Genomic DNA, 15,216 nt, shown 5'->3' with positions numbered 1-15,216 from the left:
AAATTTCACCAATAAATCCCAATAAATAGGAACCAAAAAAATATTTTAAATTAACTTTTCCAATTACATTGATATTTCTTGCAGAGTACATTTGTAGGTTTTCTCAAATCAAGTCATCAAACAACAGTAAAAATGCTTAACTATCTGCATAGCACTTTACGTGTTACAAATAATGTATTCACTGCTCTGTCTGATTCTCACAATCACTGTATTGGCCATTACCCTCATGACTTCCCAAACAACAGAGCTTGTAAAGTGCAGATCTGGGACTAAAACCTCATTTCCATTGATTCACTATTTAACATTTTTTCCATTCTCTAAAATCCCTTATTTCTTTATATCTTCCTTTCTTAGGACACCTGTCCCCTCATTTATGTACAGTTTTTATAATCTACTACTGGATTATAAATTCTCACATTGGAATATAATAGGCAATCATTAAATATCTGATAATAAATTCCCCCATTTATTGACCCCTTCCGGGCAACAGGTATATGAGAAATGAAATGGGATAATTTTAGCTCATCTAAGATTCATCTCCACAAAAAGAAAAAGAATTAAAAATTCTCCAAACATGCAATATCACCTTAAAACTCTTATTTTCAACTGATTGAAGAACTCACCATTATATAGTTAGGGCGAACTAAATAAAATTAAGCAGTGTAATACCTGAAGCACTTACAGCTCTCTTCTTTAATCGAGATCATTGGAAAATTTCAATGACAGAGGAAGCTGAATAAAATCTTTAAAGGTGACCTTTTAACAATGTCTAATTTTTAAAATATATTATGCTGTTCACTTTAGTCACTTAAAACAAAATGGCAATATTAAAGATAAGTGATAATTTGCAAGTGAACCCTTTCCTTTTTGTTTCTAAAAATACCAATTTAAATTCCTATGGTTATATTTTAAACTACAAGAGGTAATAAGTGAAATATTTCAGTCTAATATATGACGTATATCAAAATGGTAACTTTCAGAGCTTAGAAGTAGAAGGAAACACTCATGTAAATTGTAGTTAGTTCATACCTTACCTACGATCTTTCTACAATTCTCATACCATTTTATAAATGTTGCCAACATGGTCACAGGTTGTAATAAGATCATCTACATCCATAACTTAAAGGCACATACAAATTATAAAAGAGTTTGCCAGGGAAATATGGAATGACATACTATTAGAAACAGTAGCTTGGATGTATGAGAGTAGGCAACCATAATTATCAAGTTGAGGTCTGAATACAATGCAAAATTAACAAACCGTATAAAAATTATAATATATACTTTAAAGGACTTATTCCCCTTAACCTAACTGAATGGTATCTATTTTCACTTAAATATAACTCCTAGATGTGATTATACTACATGCCACTTTTAAATGGTTACTTTTATGATATGTGAATCTCATCTCAGAATTATATCTACATAATAGATAATACAATATGTAATACATATTATCATTAGATGAACTTATATGTATGTGAACTATGTATGAACTTGAACATATATGTTCCTAAAACCCTATGAAGTTCATCTAATGATAATGGTTCAATCTTCTTGTAATGTAATTAGTATCAGTATAGTGCCTGGAAATAAGCTTCAATCCTATAGACAGCCAACTTGAAAATGCATTCCATTTGAAATGATGGGTTAAAAAATGACAAAAAGAGGCCTCAATTCCTTCATATGCTAAAAAATATTAAAAATTTCTCAGTGGGTAAAGTTAAAATTTTGAGATCACTCATCTCTTCTTGATGAAGAATGTAACAGATAATAAGAAGTAGTTTGGCAATACTTAAATAAAATTCGATAAATAAATCAGTATTAGAACAAGCAATGTGAATAAATCATTTTTAAAAATTGTTTCTCAATTCCTATGTATTGTTCATTAATGCTAACAAATAATAGCTCATACAAAAAGAGGGGAATAAACCTTAATCCTCAATGTATCATAAAACCAATTCAACCATCACTTTCCCATTTATTAAAAAATGTTATTATTACTATTTAATAGAATATTTTAAAAATCTCTCATGGTAACATTTTTGAATGCAATTTCAAGGGCCAGCTTCAAGAGCATAAAATTCATAATTAAGTTTCTCCAGAAAAATTTATGATAATCACATTATTTCTTTTTATTTTTAATTTAAAGTATCTTTAATGTTCAAATTTAACTTAAAATATTTTAAATATTTATGCATTTAAATTTAATGTAAATTTGTAATGATTATTTTTAACTTACATTTTAAAATATGTATTTCCTTAAAAAGATTAACATTTTAATGAATTTTGGTGCACTGTATCTAAGGAATTCAGAAAAAAAAAATTAAGTCCTAAACTTTGTGTTACATTCATTTATCACAAACTATTTATTATTGTATTACAATTCTACCACAATGAACTACATCAAAATATGCATATAAACTAAATTGGAAACGTACATTAACAAATTGTATGATAAAGTGTCTCCTTTGTCCATCAGAAAATACAGAAAGGACATATTCACCAGGTTTCCCATGACTCTCTCGCACCAAGAAGTCTCCTTGTTGTTTTAACAGATCTTGCGCTTCTATTCTGGGAATTGCACCATGGTACCAGTCCTGTTCTGCCAGAGGCTTCTCAATTATGGGGATCGAATCACAGAACTTGAGCAAATATTGAAAAAAAAAAAAAAAACTAAATTAGAAAAAATAGCAATTCTTTTCCGGTAAAACTCATAGCAATTATAAACACTTCTTATATATGTTCCTCCCTTTAACTGATCAATTAGAAGTTATATGATGAATCTGAAATTTTCCTAACTTTTAAAGAACATGCATCCTGGCACACTAGTGCTGAAGTTTAGCACAAATACATATCCTTCAATACTTCAAGGTTATTGTTTCTTTTTTTCTGTCTATCATACATAGGTACAACACAGTATTAGCATGTAGAGTTAGCATTTACAGTCTTACCATATCATAAAATAAATCCATATATTTCAATTTTTTCAATCAGAGAATTACGATGAAAAGGGAGCATTATCAGAGAAATTTATCACAAAGCAACTACATTTTTAATTAAATTAAAAGTTGAGTTATTTCTTTTTATGAAAGTAACTCTTAATCACATAGACAGTGGGCTTTCCAAGTCATAGGCCCCCGGGGCACTATCTAAGGCTTCATTTCATGCTGCCTTATTGCTGTGAACTCCCATTCTTAAACTGATTCCTCTGACTTCCTTAACCATTACCTCTGCCACACGGCTGGTCCTGATCCTGTACGGCAATGGCACATAAAGCCTTAGGTAAAACAGCATCACTGAAAACCACCACACGCAATTACAAACATATGGCAAAAACAAGGGAGGAATGTAAGTCATGAGTGCAGCAAGAAAAGCAAATCGCCTGTTCCTTTAGGAGGCCAAATGCTGATAACAAATAGCAGAGGTAACAGCTGGCCATGTCTCCTTGAAATGTTTCTAATTAATGATAGATGAAATCCCACATTTTCTGGTTACAAGTAAAAAGCTATTTGTTTATTGTTATCATCCACAGAAACTAAACTGCCCCAGATGGTAAGAGTAGTTTATGGAGAAGGTACAGTAATGTGCACTCACTCTTAACGTTCTCAAAATACAATACGCACAATACCTGGTGAGAAAGTAATTTACAAACTGGAAAAATCAGAATTAAGAATAAATGAAAGGCAAATATCTACACACAAAGTTTTTCAGGATAATATTATGAACTCTATACAGGGAAAAATACGGTATTTTTCTGGTAAATAAAAACTAGCTTTGAGGAGGTTTCAAAAACCCATCCTACTGATTTAAAAAAAAAAAACCTTGAGAAATCCCAAATAGACTCCAAAGTCCATTGTTTGGTTTCTACTTCTACCACTTGGATAATCTTTAATTCTTTAAATATATACATGGTGTTATTGTACGTGGAAACTTTGTAAGTTAAATCAGCCTTTTTTCTTTCAGTACTAATTATAAGTATAGTATTTCCCCCAAAATTAAACTGTGTTCCCTAAAATTGGTTTAAAAAGTGAATTATATAATAGAACCAGCCACAACTACAAGAGGTAAAAAAGTAATACTTTTAAAAACAAATGCATAATCCACACAAAATTAACTTCTGTATACTGATACCAACAGTTTATAATTATTAAAGTAGATAGCCAAAATTACTAAATATTTCTTTTCCAAAATTGTCACAGTGCATTTCAATACAGTAAATACTAAAAATTTTACTATAATAGAGATATTTCCCAAGTTTTGCCAATAGCAAAGTGTTTTACTGATATTTTTCCAGAGGGGGAAAAATCAATAAAATAAGAAATTCAGTGTCACCTCTGTGCAAAGAACTTGTTTTTATCATTATCTCTCAAAAAAGGTCTACATAATAGAAAAGCATCATAAACAAGGATGTTCATGTGCTTGATTTCTTGTCCTATTCAACCTATCCTCCCAAATTTTGATTTATTTAGAATTGAGAGAATGCAGAGCCTAGAGAATTCATTAAGTCAAAAGGGCATTTGAAACACAAGAGCTCAGCTAACACTGAGAAATTACTTTAAGGATCTGAAGGTGAGGGATATCTTTGGGAAAAAAATCATCCTGAAACATCTAAGTTTGTTTGTTTCTTTGTTTATTAAAAAACGAAGAAGAAGAAGAATTGAATAGGAAGGAACTTACAATGCTATTTCATAGGGATTACGCTCCAGTTCTTTGGGTATATTGGCTTCTTTTGGGTAGGAAGGGAAGCTCAGGGATCTTTTGTTCCCCAGCCCCTAGACAATACTGTTAGGAAGTGTAGGCTGAACTTACTGTGGGTGTGTGTGTGTGTATGTGTGTGTGCACACACACACAGGGAAAGGATGTACATTTCTCCTATTTGGTCTACCAGGTCCTTCAGGGACTTCCCTGGAAACATCGGAAGGAATGTTTTTATTAATATGATTTCAATTAAAGTCCAACACAATTTTTCAAGCTTGACAGTAAAAGAATGTAGGATGTATCAACAAAATCCAGCATCCCAAAAGCCTTCATAACGACATCAAAAATGAAATAAAGTTTTTTAATTAAAGTATCACATCTTTCTAAGCCTCAGTGGGGAAAGATTTTTCCTTGTCAGTAAGTTATCTAAAATGTTTGCCAAAGATATGGGAAAGGGGAAATCTCCTTTTTTAATGTATAGTAATCCAACAGTTACTAAATTATACATAATAAGACAAGCTTTCCTGATTGACTAGGCTAGCTGTTTAGTTATTTTCCCTGGGCCTTGTTCCTAAAGAATATTCCAGCAAAACATACTGGGATAGTGAAATTAAAAGACTGGTTTAAATGAAGAGACAATGAGGAGTCAGTACTAGAAAACGGAAATACTTTTTTTCTTGACTTAAAAATAAGCTATTTGTTTCTTACTTAGTTCAGGCTAATTCTTGAATTAATTCATAAGTATATAATGAAGATTTGTATGCTTTTACCACAAACATTTGAACACAAGATGAGCTCCTTCTTGAGAGGCAACGACAGAAGTTTAAAAAAAAAAATCAAACTCTGGATTTTATTCAAATTAAGCACCTAAATAAGAAACCATTAAAAAATAAAAGAAAACAGCATGAAAAATATACAAGGAAACCTCTCAATGAGCTTGAACAAACTAAATAAAACTTTAACACAATCATAAAAATTTTTATCAAGTTTAGTTATTAGTTTAATAATCTAAGTGATGAATTATTTCAAATCTAGTATAATAATATACTACTAGGGTGACTACAAGTTACCTACAGGATTTTAGACATTGCTCAAAAATTCCATAAGACCTCTTTAATTTTAAAGCTATATATCACTGGGAAATTTTAGGAGACAATTAAGAATCAAATGTCATACAATCAGAAATAAGAGAATCACCAAACACTTGCAAAAGGTGGGAAATTTTGGTGTATTGAATAGAAATCTGCCTGACGGTAGTAAAAGTTATTTTCAGTGAAAGGGAAATGTAGCCATAGGTAGGAAATGTATTTTATATCATTTAGAGTTTGATAGTTGAACAAATGCTTAACATAAAATGAAAGCGTGAATAATAATGTTCTTCCTGTCACTTTTTACCCCAAATTTCTAAACAATTATGTTTTGAATTTATTGAATAAGTTAATTCTGAAAATAATGAAAAATAAAGAATATTCTGGATATTTGACCTTAACAATCATTTTCCTTTAAGCTAGACGAACAGGATATAAATAAATTAGAGCAGTAGTTCTGTCTTTAACAGGCACTATGGCCTATCTGTAAATCTGCAAATTCTAATTTTTCAGCAGTAAAGTAGAATTCACTATTTTTTTCATGCATTGGTATCTTATTTTCATGATAAATATACTTCACCTAATGTTCACTTTCCACTATGCAACTAGCAACAAAAGTCTTATTCACAAATGTCTTAATTAATAATTGTTTATACTTTATGAGAATTTGATTTAGCTCAGTCTTTAGCTAGTAATATAACTGTGGTCTATCAAAATGACTAGGCATAATTACATACTAATCAGAGATTCTCATTCTTACACAATTCTTCCCAAAACTTTATTTAAAAAAATAGACAGGTAGGTCAAACTCAAATATTACCTTACTTCTACAATTTCTCATTTCCTTGATTGCCTTTTTGTGCACCTTATTGGATCTCTAATAGGAGACACTATCTCTAGCAAAATATTTTTTCTTTAAAGTCATTCATTTTTGGTCTAACATGAGTGCTTCCTCCAACACCTTCTGATTTCCCCTGACTTTGCTGGTTTTTTAACCCTGCTTCTTTAATTCCCTTACTCATCTTCTCTTTATTAGTAATCATTCTTTATTCTTTTTATCCATTTACTTTTTCTAATTGTGCTTGTGACTTTCACTCATCCTCTCTCATCCGATCATTTCACTGTGTTTTTTTTTCAGTTTTATTTTTTCAGTATCAAATATCCTTTCCTTAAGCTCATATAATATTACATATAAAATGTGACACAGTATCAATAAAAACATGTTTTAGTCCATTAATGGTACTCAGTGCTAATTTAAAATTACACATCTCAACTAAAACTATTACCAGATTATTCCAGTGAGTCAGTATGAAATCATAGCTCAGTAAATTTAAACATTTATCTTCAAGTTAGGATCGCTTGTCTAGAATGTAGTATCACTCTGACATGATTTGGGTCATTTGTTTTAATTAAGCATTTGAGCAAACATATAAAATAGATTTACTCCCTACAAAGTGAAATTAAAGAAAATAAATCCTGATAGGCTCTTCTTGAAAATTATGTATAATAGTACTAGTGATTCAAAACCTGCAGTTCTGAGAATAACATTTAGTTTTCTTAAACATGACTGACTATATTGGAGAATTTAGTGTATTTATGGCAGTGATACTATTCAAGAAATTTAATTTGCATTTTCCCTTGTTTCTCATTTTTCTACATCTTAGTGCCTGGGCGAAAATAAATAAGTAAGTAAAACAAAGAATAAAATAAATAAAGACCTTAAGAACAAAAGAAGACAACTGAGGTTTAAAATATATACTATTTAAGCTGAATTTAACAACATGCCTTGTTTCAGGAAGAACAAGGTTGCTTTGTAAGACTTGAAGGAGAACAGTAAAAAATATAAGCAGTTTATTATATTATGAATGAAAATTACGACATTCTCCTATGCTAATAGTGGAAACCAAGCATTATAATACCAACACTAGAAATGATGTACAACTTAAACATAGCTGAATTATAATTTGCTAATTTTTTAAAAAGAAGCGAACAAGTAAATCTTATCTACTATATTATTATATATAATGGAAGCACATCTTTCTTTTTTAATATTTGTATTTTCTAAATTCAAGTGCAAAGTAATTCTAAAATTAAAGTAATCTATATGTCAACAGAATATAGAAAAATACTAATTTTAAGGAGACAGAAGTTGAATAACTTTAATAATTCTTCTGATGTCTGAAGAATAATTATCTGGACCAAAATGTGCTTTATTCTGGTTTTAAAGAACATTTTTCAAAAAGTGCTACTGTTATATTATAAGGGTGTTCTGCACTCCATTGATCTGTGAACAACTAGTACTCAAAAATGGCTGTAAGATGGAACAAACCGTTTGCTCAGCCCTTATAACAAACGTTCTGCAAGAAAAACAATGCCTCTGGAGGGAGGGCAGTATTCTTGACATGACTAGAACAGATCTCATCAAATATAATGTGGTTTGAAAGACTTTCAATGGAAATGCACACTTACGATTGCCAGTAGGCTTTCAAATTCTGCAACGAATCCTGTCTAATACACCTGGCCTTGACTTCAGAAGAAATCTATGAGAAACAGTTCTCAATGCAAATTTATAACTTTCTGAAGTATGGGAAGATGTTGAGTATGGAGTAGATCTCAGTGCCTGGAGGTACTAATGATACGTTATTAAACTCTTTCAGTACAGTGGAAAAAAAGAGCACATGCTTAGCTGATGTAACATATTAAAATGATCCTAACAATAAATAGCAAACATTTACCATCAGATACTAAAACTCAGCTAAAGCCAAATTCATCTATGAGCTAACTGTCTCACATCCTTCCAGCAACACTGCTGACTGAAGTGTTACATTAGACTGTCTTCACCCATAGTTCTACATTTCGCCTGTTAAAAATGTTGAAATAAATAGCTACGACAAGTCCAATGGGAATATTATTATGATTAATTCCTTTCCCTATATATCTTGCAAATAATTGTTTAATTTATCTGAAATTGTTTTATATTTCCAATTTTTGTATGTTTATTTGAGTAAAGAAAGTGATTTCATAGTTCCTGCTTTTTTTTAATTTTAAGTTAAATATGTTTACATACAAAAGAATGAATTTAGACATCTACCTCACATCATATACAAAAGTTAACTCATAATAGATCAAAGACCTATATGTAAGAGCTAAAACTATAAAACTCTCAGAAGGAAACACAGATGAAAATTTTCATGACCTTGCATTAGACACTGATTTTTTTCAGATATGACACCAAAAGTATGTGCAAGGAAAGAAAAATAGATATACTGGACTTTGTCAAAATTAAAACTTTTGTATGTCACAGAACACTATCAGGAAAGTAAAAAAATTCACAAACTAAGAAAAATTTTTTCCAAATTATGTATCTGATAAGGGGATTGTATCCAGAGTATATTAAGAACCTTTATAACTCAACAATGAAAAAAACACCAATTAAAAAGTATGCAAAGCATATGAATAGTCATATCTCCAAAGAACATACATAGGTGGCCAATAAGCACATTGAAAGATGCTTAACGTTATTAGTCATCAGGCAAATACAAATAAAACTACAATGAAATACCACTTCTTTCATACAGGATGCCTATAATGTTTTAAAAATGGGAAAAAAATGTTGAGGTTGCAGATAAATTGAAACACTCATACATTGCATACATTGTTGGTGAGAATGTAAAACGTTGCAACCATTGTGGACAACAGTTTGGCAGTTCCTCAAAAACTTAAACATAGAATTACCATATGACCCAGTAATTCCTAGGTATATAACTGAGAGATTAAAAAATATATGTTTACATAAAAAGTTGTATATGAATGTTCATTGCAGCATTATTCATTACAGCCCAAAGGTGGTACAACCCAAATGTCCGTCAGCTGAAGAACGGATAAACAATTTGTGATAAATCCATACAGTGCAACACCATTCTGTCATGAAAAGGAATGAAGGACTGTCACATGCTACACCACGGGTGAACCTTGGAAACAGCATACCACGTGAAAGAAACTAGACACAAAATGTCATATATTGTATCACTCTGGTTATATGAAATATCCAGAAAAGGCAAATCCACAGGGATCAAAAATGGATGAGTGATTGCCAGAAAGTTAAGAAAGGGGGGAATTGAGACTAATTGCTAAGAGGAATGGAATTTTTTATGAGGGAGATTAAAATGTTCTGAAATTAGATAGTGATGATGGTTGCAAAACATAATGAATATGCTAAAACCACTGTGTGTACTCTTTTAAATGGTGACTTTAACGTTGTATGAAGCATATCACAATAAAATAATTTAAATGTGTTTATGTATGTCATTTTGGCAGGGTTTTTTTTTTAACTTTTTTTATGAATAAAAAGTCATTTTTAGTAACTAAAAAATTTCCTTTTTCTATGTTACCTTTACCAAATTAGAACACTCCAAAAATACTATATTATGTCAGAAAAATTTTAAATTATGATTAAGTAGCCTCTAAATGTTATTCATCTTAGATTATTATGCTTAACACTGAAACCTTCACCTTCACATTCAAATTGAGACTCAAGACTTCAGTTACCTGTATAGTTTAAGGAAAAACCTCCTTCTCCAAATAAATAGGATATCTAACACCTCAGAGAACTAGTTTTATACCTTTATTCATAGTGTAGCATAGCTTCATAAGCCAGACTGTCTCAATCCTTTTGGTTCATGAGATTTCTAAACGAATCAGGAAATACCAAAGGGCACTTAACTGATGGAGATAATGACTGTCTTAATCACGAAGACAAAAATGTGATCGACTAGGGAGAGGAAGTGAGCATTCCCTAGAAATCTCAATTAGAGAGAGAACATTTTCTTAGATGAAATGGGCATCTCATAGCTTTATGGATGTTGGTAAGTTTATAAAAAAAATGTATATTTGAATGAGGCATACACTTTGCAGGAAAAGCACTTCATTTAGGGTAAAAGCACTCTGTTAAAAAGCAAACATTAACCTATGTCAATGACTATCAACATAGTAATTTTACTTAAGAATAAGGTAAATACCACTTATAAGTGGAGAAAACAACATGTAAATATCTTCAGGTATGAAAAAAAGTTATAGTGTATACCAATATTATACCTAACATATTTTAGGATAGCCACTCCTATACAACTTCATCATAATGAGCAAAATGGATTTCTCCTCTGTAAATCAGTGTGTCTTAAAGGGGGAAAAAAAAAAAAGCTCTCTCATCTTCTGATTAGCCCTGACTTACCAAATCACAGCCAAAAGCTGAAGTTCTCATAACTATGAGCTTCAAAGTAACGTATGTAACATGAAGTCTCAGAGCCACTGGTGCTCCCCTAGACATCCGTCTTGAGAGCACAAGGTTCTCAGACATCCCAGGTCATGGGGGAGAAAAACAAACAAACATGGGAAATGTCACCCCATTCTCACAATCATCGATTTCTTATTGTTCTGTGACTAGTTAAACTTTTTAAGCTCTAAATTCTACTCTCCTACCTTTACCTCTAAGAATAAAGCTAAAGGAAACCGTGAGTTTATAATGAGCTTGGCTCCCAAGTGTTTAAAACATTTTATTCAAGTTAAGCTTGCTCTTTCACAGCACACAGAAAGAAAAACTGTGGGACACACCCTTCATGAACTAGCCACCAATATACAGCTATTAGTTGCCAGCACAAAGACCTCTGACCTCAGTGAAATAAAGGTGAGTTAATAACAACTTAACTATGCCCCTGTGTTTCACTGACTTATTTTAATGTTAAATAACTTTACAAAGGGCTCACTGGGGTATCTGAACATTTCTTTTCTAGAACTATGTTTTTCTTTTTTTAAAAAAACTTTCTTGGTTTTTTTTTTCTTTCTGTTTTTTGTTTATTTGTTTGTTTGTTTGTTTTTTGATGTTGAGTTGTATAAGCTGTTTATTTTGGGGCGGAATTGGGTTTATTTAATTATTTACTTATCTATTTATTTACTTACTTACTTACTTATTTTTTAAATGGAGGTACTGGGGATTGAACTCAGGACCTCGTGCATGCTAAGCACGTGCTCTACCACTCAGCTATACCTACCTCCCCCACCAAAAAAACTGTGTTTTAATATTTTAAGACCTGATTTTCTTTTTCTCCTAATAAAAGTTATCAAAAAACTGGCCTCACAGAGTTTCTGGAACTTCTTATAAATTCTTAATCTACTCTCCTACACTTTAGTTTGAATGTCAAATCATAATAAACCAAGTCCTATGAACTATTATTTATTTGCAAAGCTGTAAATCATGAATTTAAGAAAACAAGAATAGGAGATAAGATTTGAAAGAGATTTACTTATGATGTAACTCTTGCCCATAATTATTTTTATTTTCATTTGCTTTTTAATGCCACATGAGATCATCTGCATTATTTCAGGGCTCCCTCCCTACTCCCACAGAATACTTTTGTATGTTGGAAGTGACAGTGGGAGCATCAAAGGCTAAAATATAAGTTGAAAATCTCTTTTATATAAAAATACAATTTTCTTCTTTTTTTGTTAATTAAAATACCTGATGCTTTGCCTTTATTGTGTATAAAAGATTGTTGCCTGAGTAGAATAAATATGGGAATGTGTTACATATTAAAAAGAAATTATAGCAAATGAATCCAAAATTTGAATGGACATTTAACTCATCTGGTTAGGAAAATACTATTTTTTTCTAAATAAGAGTAGGGTACATTGTCTTAGCTAAACTTTTGAAGAATAAGAACAAACATTAAGATATCACTCTTTAGAAACTTGACAAGATGGTGGAAATAGAGTATAATTAGTTTGTATTGAATACTGTTGTTCAACCATCATTAAGATACGATTATAAAGCTCTTTTGTGAATGAGGCATGGCAAGAATAAAAAGTTTTATAATTTACTTTTATAGATAATGAAGTAAGAAAAACACTTTATGATTTTACTATATAAATGGGATAAGAATTTTTTTATCTTGCTTGGCTATAGCTGCTGTTACTAGGAATAATTAGTAATTTATGCATTACTCTGATATGCCAAGCCCAAATTCCAAGCAGACTTAAATTCTAATTAAAAGGTTCTTAAAAATATGAACACACATATACAGTGATACATTTAAAAATACATATACAATAATCCCTGTTATAAAAATGTTTCACTGTAAAAGAATGTGTTTATATTTTTCTTCTAATAAGGCCCCAAAGTACATAAAATGCTTCCTGTAATTATTAACATGTAGTACAAAAAATCTACACATATATTTCTTCCTTCCTACATCAGTGTTATATGGGGTTTTATTATATACATATATGCAAAGCTTCATACACATACAAAAAGTTAAATGCTGTACCCACCTTTCCATTTGTAAGAACAAATTTACATATGATATTCACTGGTATATCAGAAAGAAGCTAGACAATGAAGATTTTCAGTAGCACAGAGTTCATCCTACTTACTGTTGAAGTGCCCAGTGAAGATTTTGGAGACCTAATCATTCCAGCAATTGAATGGCGAATAGACTCAAATTTGGATAGCCTCTCCTTTCTTTCCTGGAGAGATTAAGAAAGAAGCCTTCAGCAATAGTAAACTATCCAACACATACACACTTATAGGTATTTAGGTACTTATCCACAGCTTACATCCATCCATTATGCCTTCCAACTAAATAAAATGTAAACTCCCTATCATTAAAGATGACAAATAACCAAATGCATATAAACTCTACAGCATTTTACCTTCCTGACCCCTCAATAAATGTCTTCATTAAGGGGGAAGTGAGGAGGAGTGGGGAGAGCAGTAAGAAAGAAATAGGAATTCATGAGATGAGAGAAAACAAGAAATGCAAAGGAAACACACAGAAAACCAAGTGCTATTAGCATGCAGGGGAGAAAAAGACACAAGCTAGAAGGAAACATTCTAACATAAAAGATTTCAGATAGTACTGTAGTTGTGAGGGATTTTCAAGGAAAAAACAAATTGGAAACAAACAGGAGGAGAATTAGATGGAACACATTTTTAAACAATGAATTCCACTTAAGAGGCCAGAAAGTTTCCCAAAGATTCATATGATGATGATGACGATGACGACCACGCTGTTCGTTGACAACAAGAGAAGAGGAGAAAGGAGAAGAAGGAAGTAGTTGTAGAACTATCACTAAGGAAAGTAATCCAGGTTGCTGTTTGCTGTTGGATGCGTAATTCTGATCACATACCACAACTGAAGGAAATTTTTCCTCAAAATTTCAAAGCCTTAAATCCATTTTACAAACACAAGTGAATGGAGCATATAAGAGGGTAGGAAAGAAGAGAAAGGAGAAAAACAAACATGAGAACCAGGAGGAAAGAAGGAGAATAATGGCAAAGCGTGTGTGAGGATTTATAATGGAAGCATTGACTAATTTTCCAATAATGACTACATATCAACTGTTAGCAGCAGACAAAGAACAAGATACCCTACTGCCAAGTACTGAATTTCCATTTGTCTTCCTTCAGTAGTGATGCTCAATTTTACTTGTCAGCAGCAAATAACTAGAGTAGGCTACAAATATTATCTTTTGTTTCCTTTGTGTCCAATACCTAGCATATGTCTGTGTAAACGAAGACATTTTTGGTTACATGCTGCCTGATAAACACCATAGTTTCTGAAATGTAACTTTTGTCTCTCTACTTGCCTCTTCTCACTTTATTTGCTTTCATTCTAATAGTTGTGGCACTATTAGTTCGCATTACTCCACAAACATATACCTATTAATGATTGAAAATAGTCTTAGGATAACCCTGAAACAGAACAGATCATCTCAACTTCTTTTTTAACATCATCATCACTTAAATCATTAACTTGCTTATGACCTATGTAAATCACAAGCTAGAACTCAATTTGATCACTATAAAATGGAAAAAATAATACAAACCTTCCTCAAAGGGAACTCAGAAGTAAATTACCATAAGTAGTTAAAAATTAACACGTTAAAAGCATGTACATATTTAATAAAATTGACTTTTAAAAAATGAATCTTTACTGTAGTACAATTGATCATCACCTTAGGAATGTGAGCACACACTCCACAGCCTTAGTCCTAGCTACAGATTCAGTTTTACTTTTTAGCAAAAATCACTGTAATTGAGCCACAAGAAGTGCTAAAAGAAAGTCTTGAATTACTGAAGGAATACGGTGACCTTTCATTAGAGCATGTCCATCTTCAACTGGGTGTTTTTTCTTTTTAATCTATTTCTGGTGCTTGAGAACTCTCCAGGAATAAAAACATTCGGGAAGGTAAAAACTGATTTTAAAAAAGTATAGCCAGGATATGGAGAATAGAAGAGCGGGCAGGAAGGCACACACAGCAGTTGTTTTGTAATTAGATTTATGAAGAGTGGGCCACAACGGTGTAAAGCACACACACTGCGAAGTCTGTAGCCACTACTGACAGGAAGGTAAGATGAAAGTGCCAACCTTGC

General features: G+C 31.6%; 1 protein-coding gene across 10 annotated transcripts in view; it reads right to left on the bottom strand.

The window, feature by feature from the left end:
* Positions 1 to 15,216, bottom strand: part of FER (FER tyrosine kinase) — a 367,832-nt gene that overhangs the window by 202,894 nt on the left and 149,722 nt on the right. For 9 of the 10 annotated variants that reach the window (XM_032476468.1, XM_032476472.1, XM_032476473.1 and 6 more), the window contains 2 exons: positions 13,215 to 13,307; positions 2,442 to 2,645 (listed from right to left, as the gene is read on the bottom strand). In XM_032476468.1, coding sequence (XP_032332359.1) covers positions 2,442 to 2,645; positions 13,215 to 13,307 — 297 coding nt within the window. The remainder of the gene's footprint in view (positions 1 to 2,441; positions 2,646 to 13,214; positions 13,308 to 15,216) is intronic. The other variant, XR_004318629.1, reaches the window with a different exon arrangement.

Source organism: Camelus ferus, chromosome 3 (genome assembly GCF_009834535.1).
Source record: "Camelus ferus isolate YT-003-E chromosome 3, BCGSAC_Cfer_1.0, whole genome shotgun sequence".
NCBI classification, from domain to species: Eukaryota; Metazoa; Chordata; class Mammalia; order Artiodactyla; family Camelidae; genus Camelus; species Camelus ferus.
Note: the sequence above shows the minus strand (reverse complement) of the source record. Positions and strands in the feature narration are given on the sequence as shown.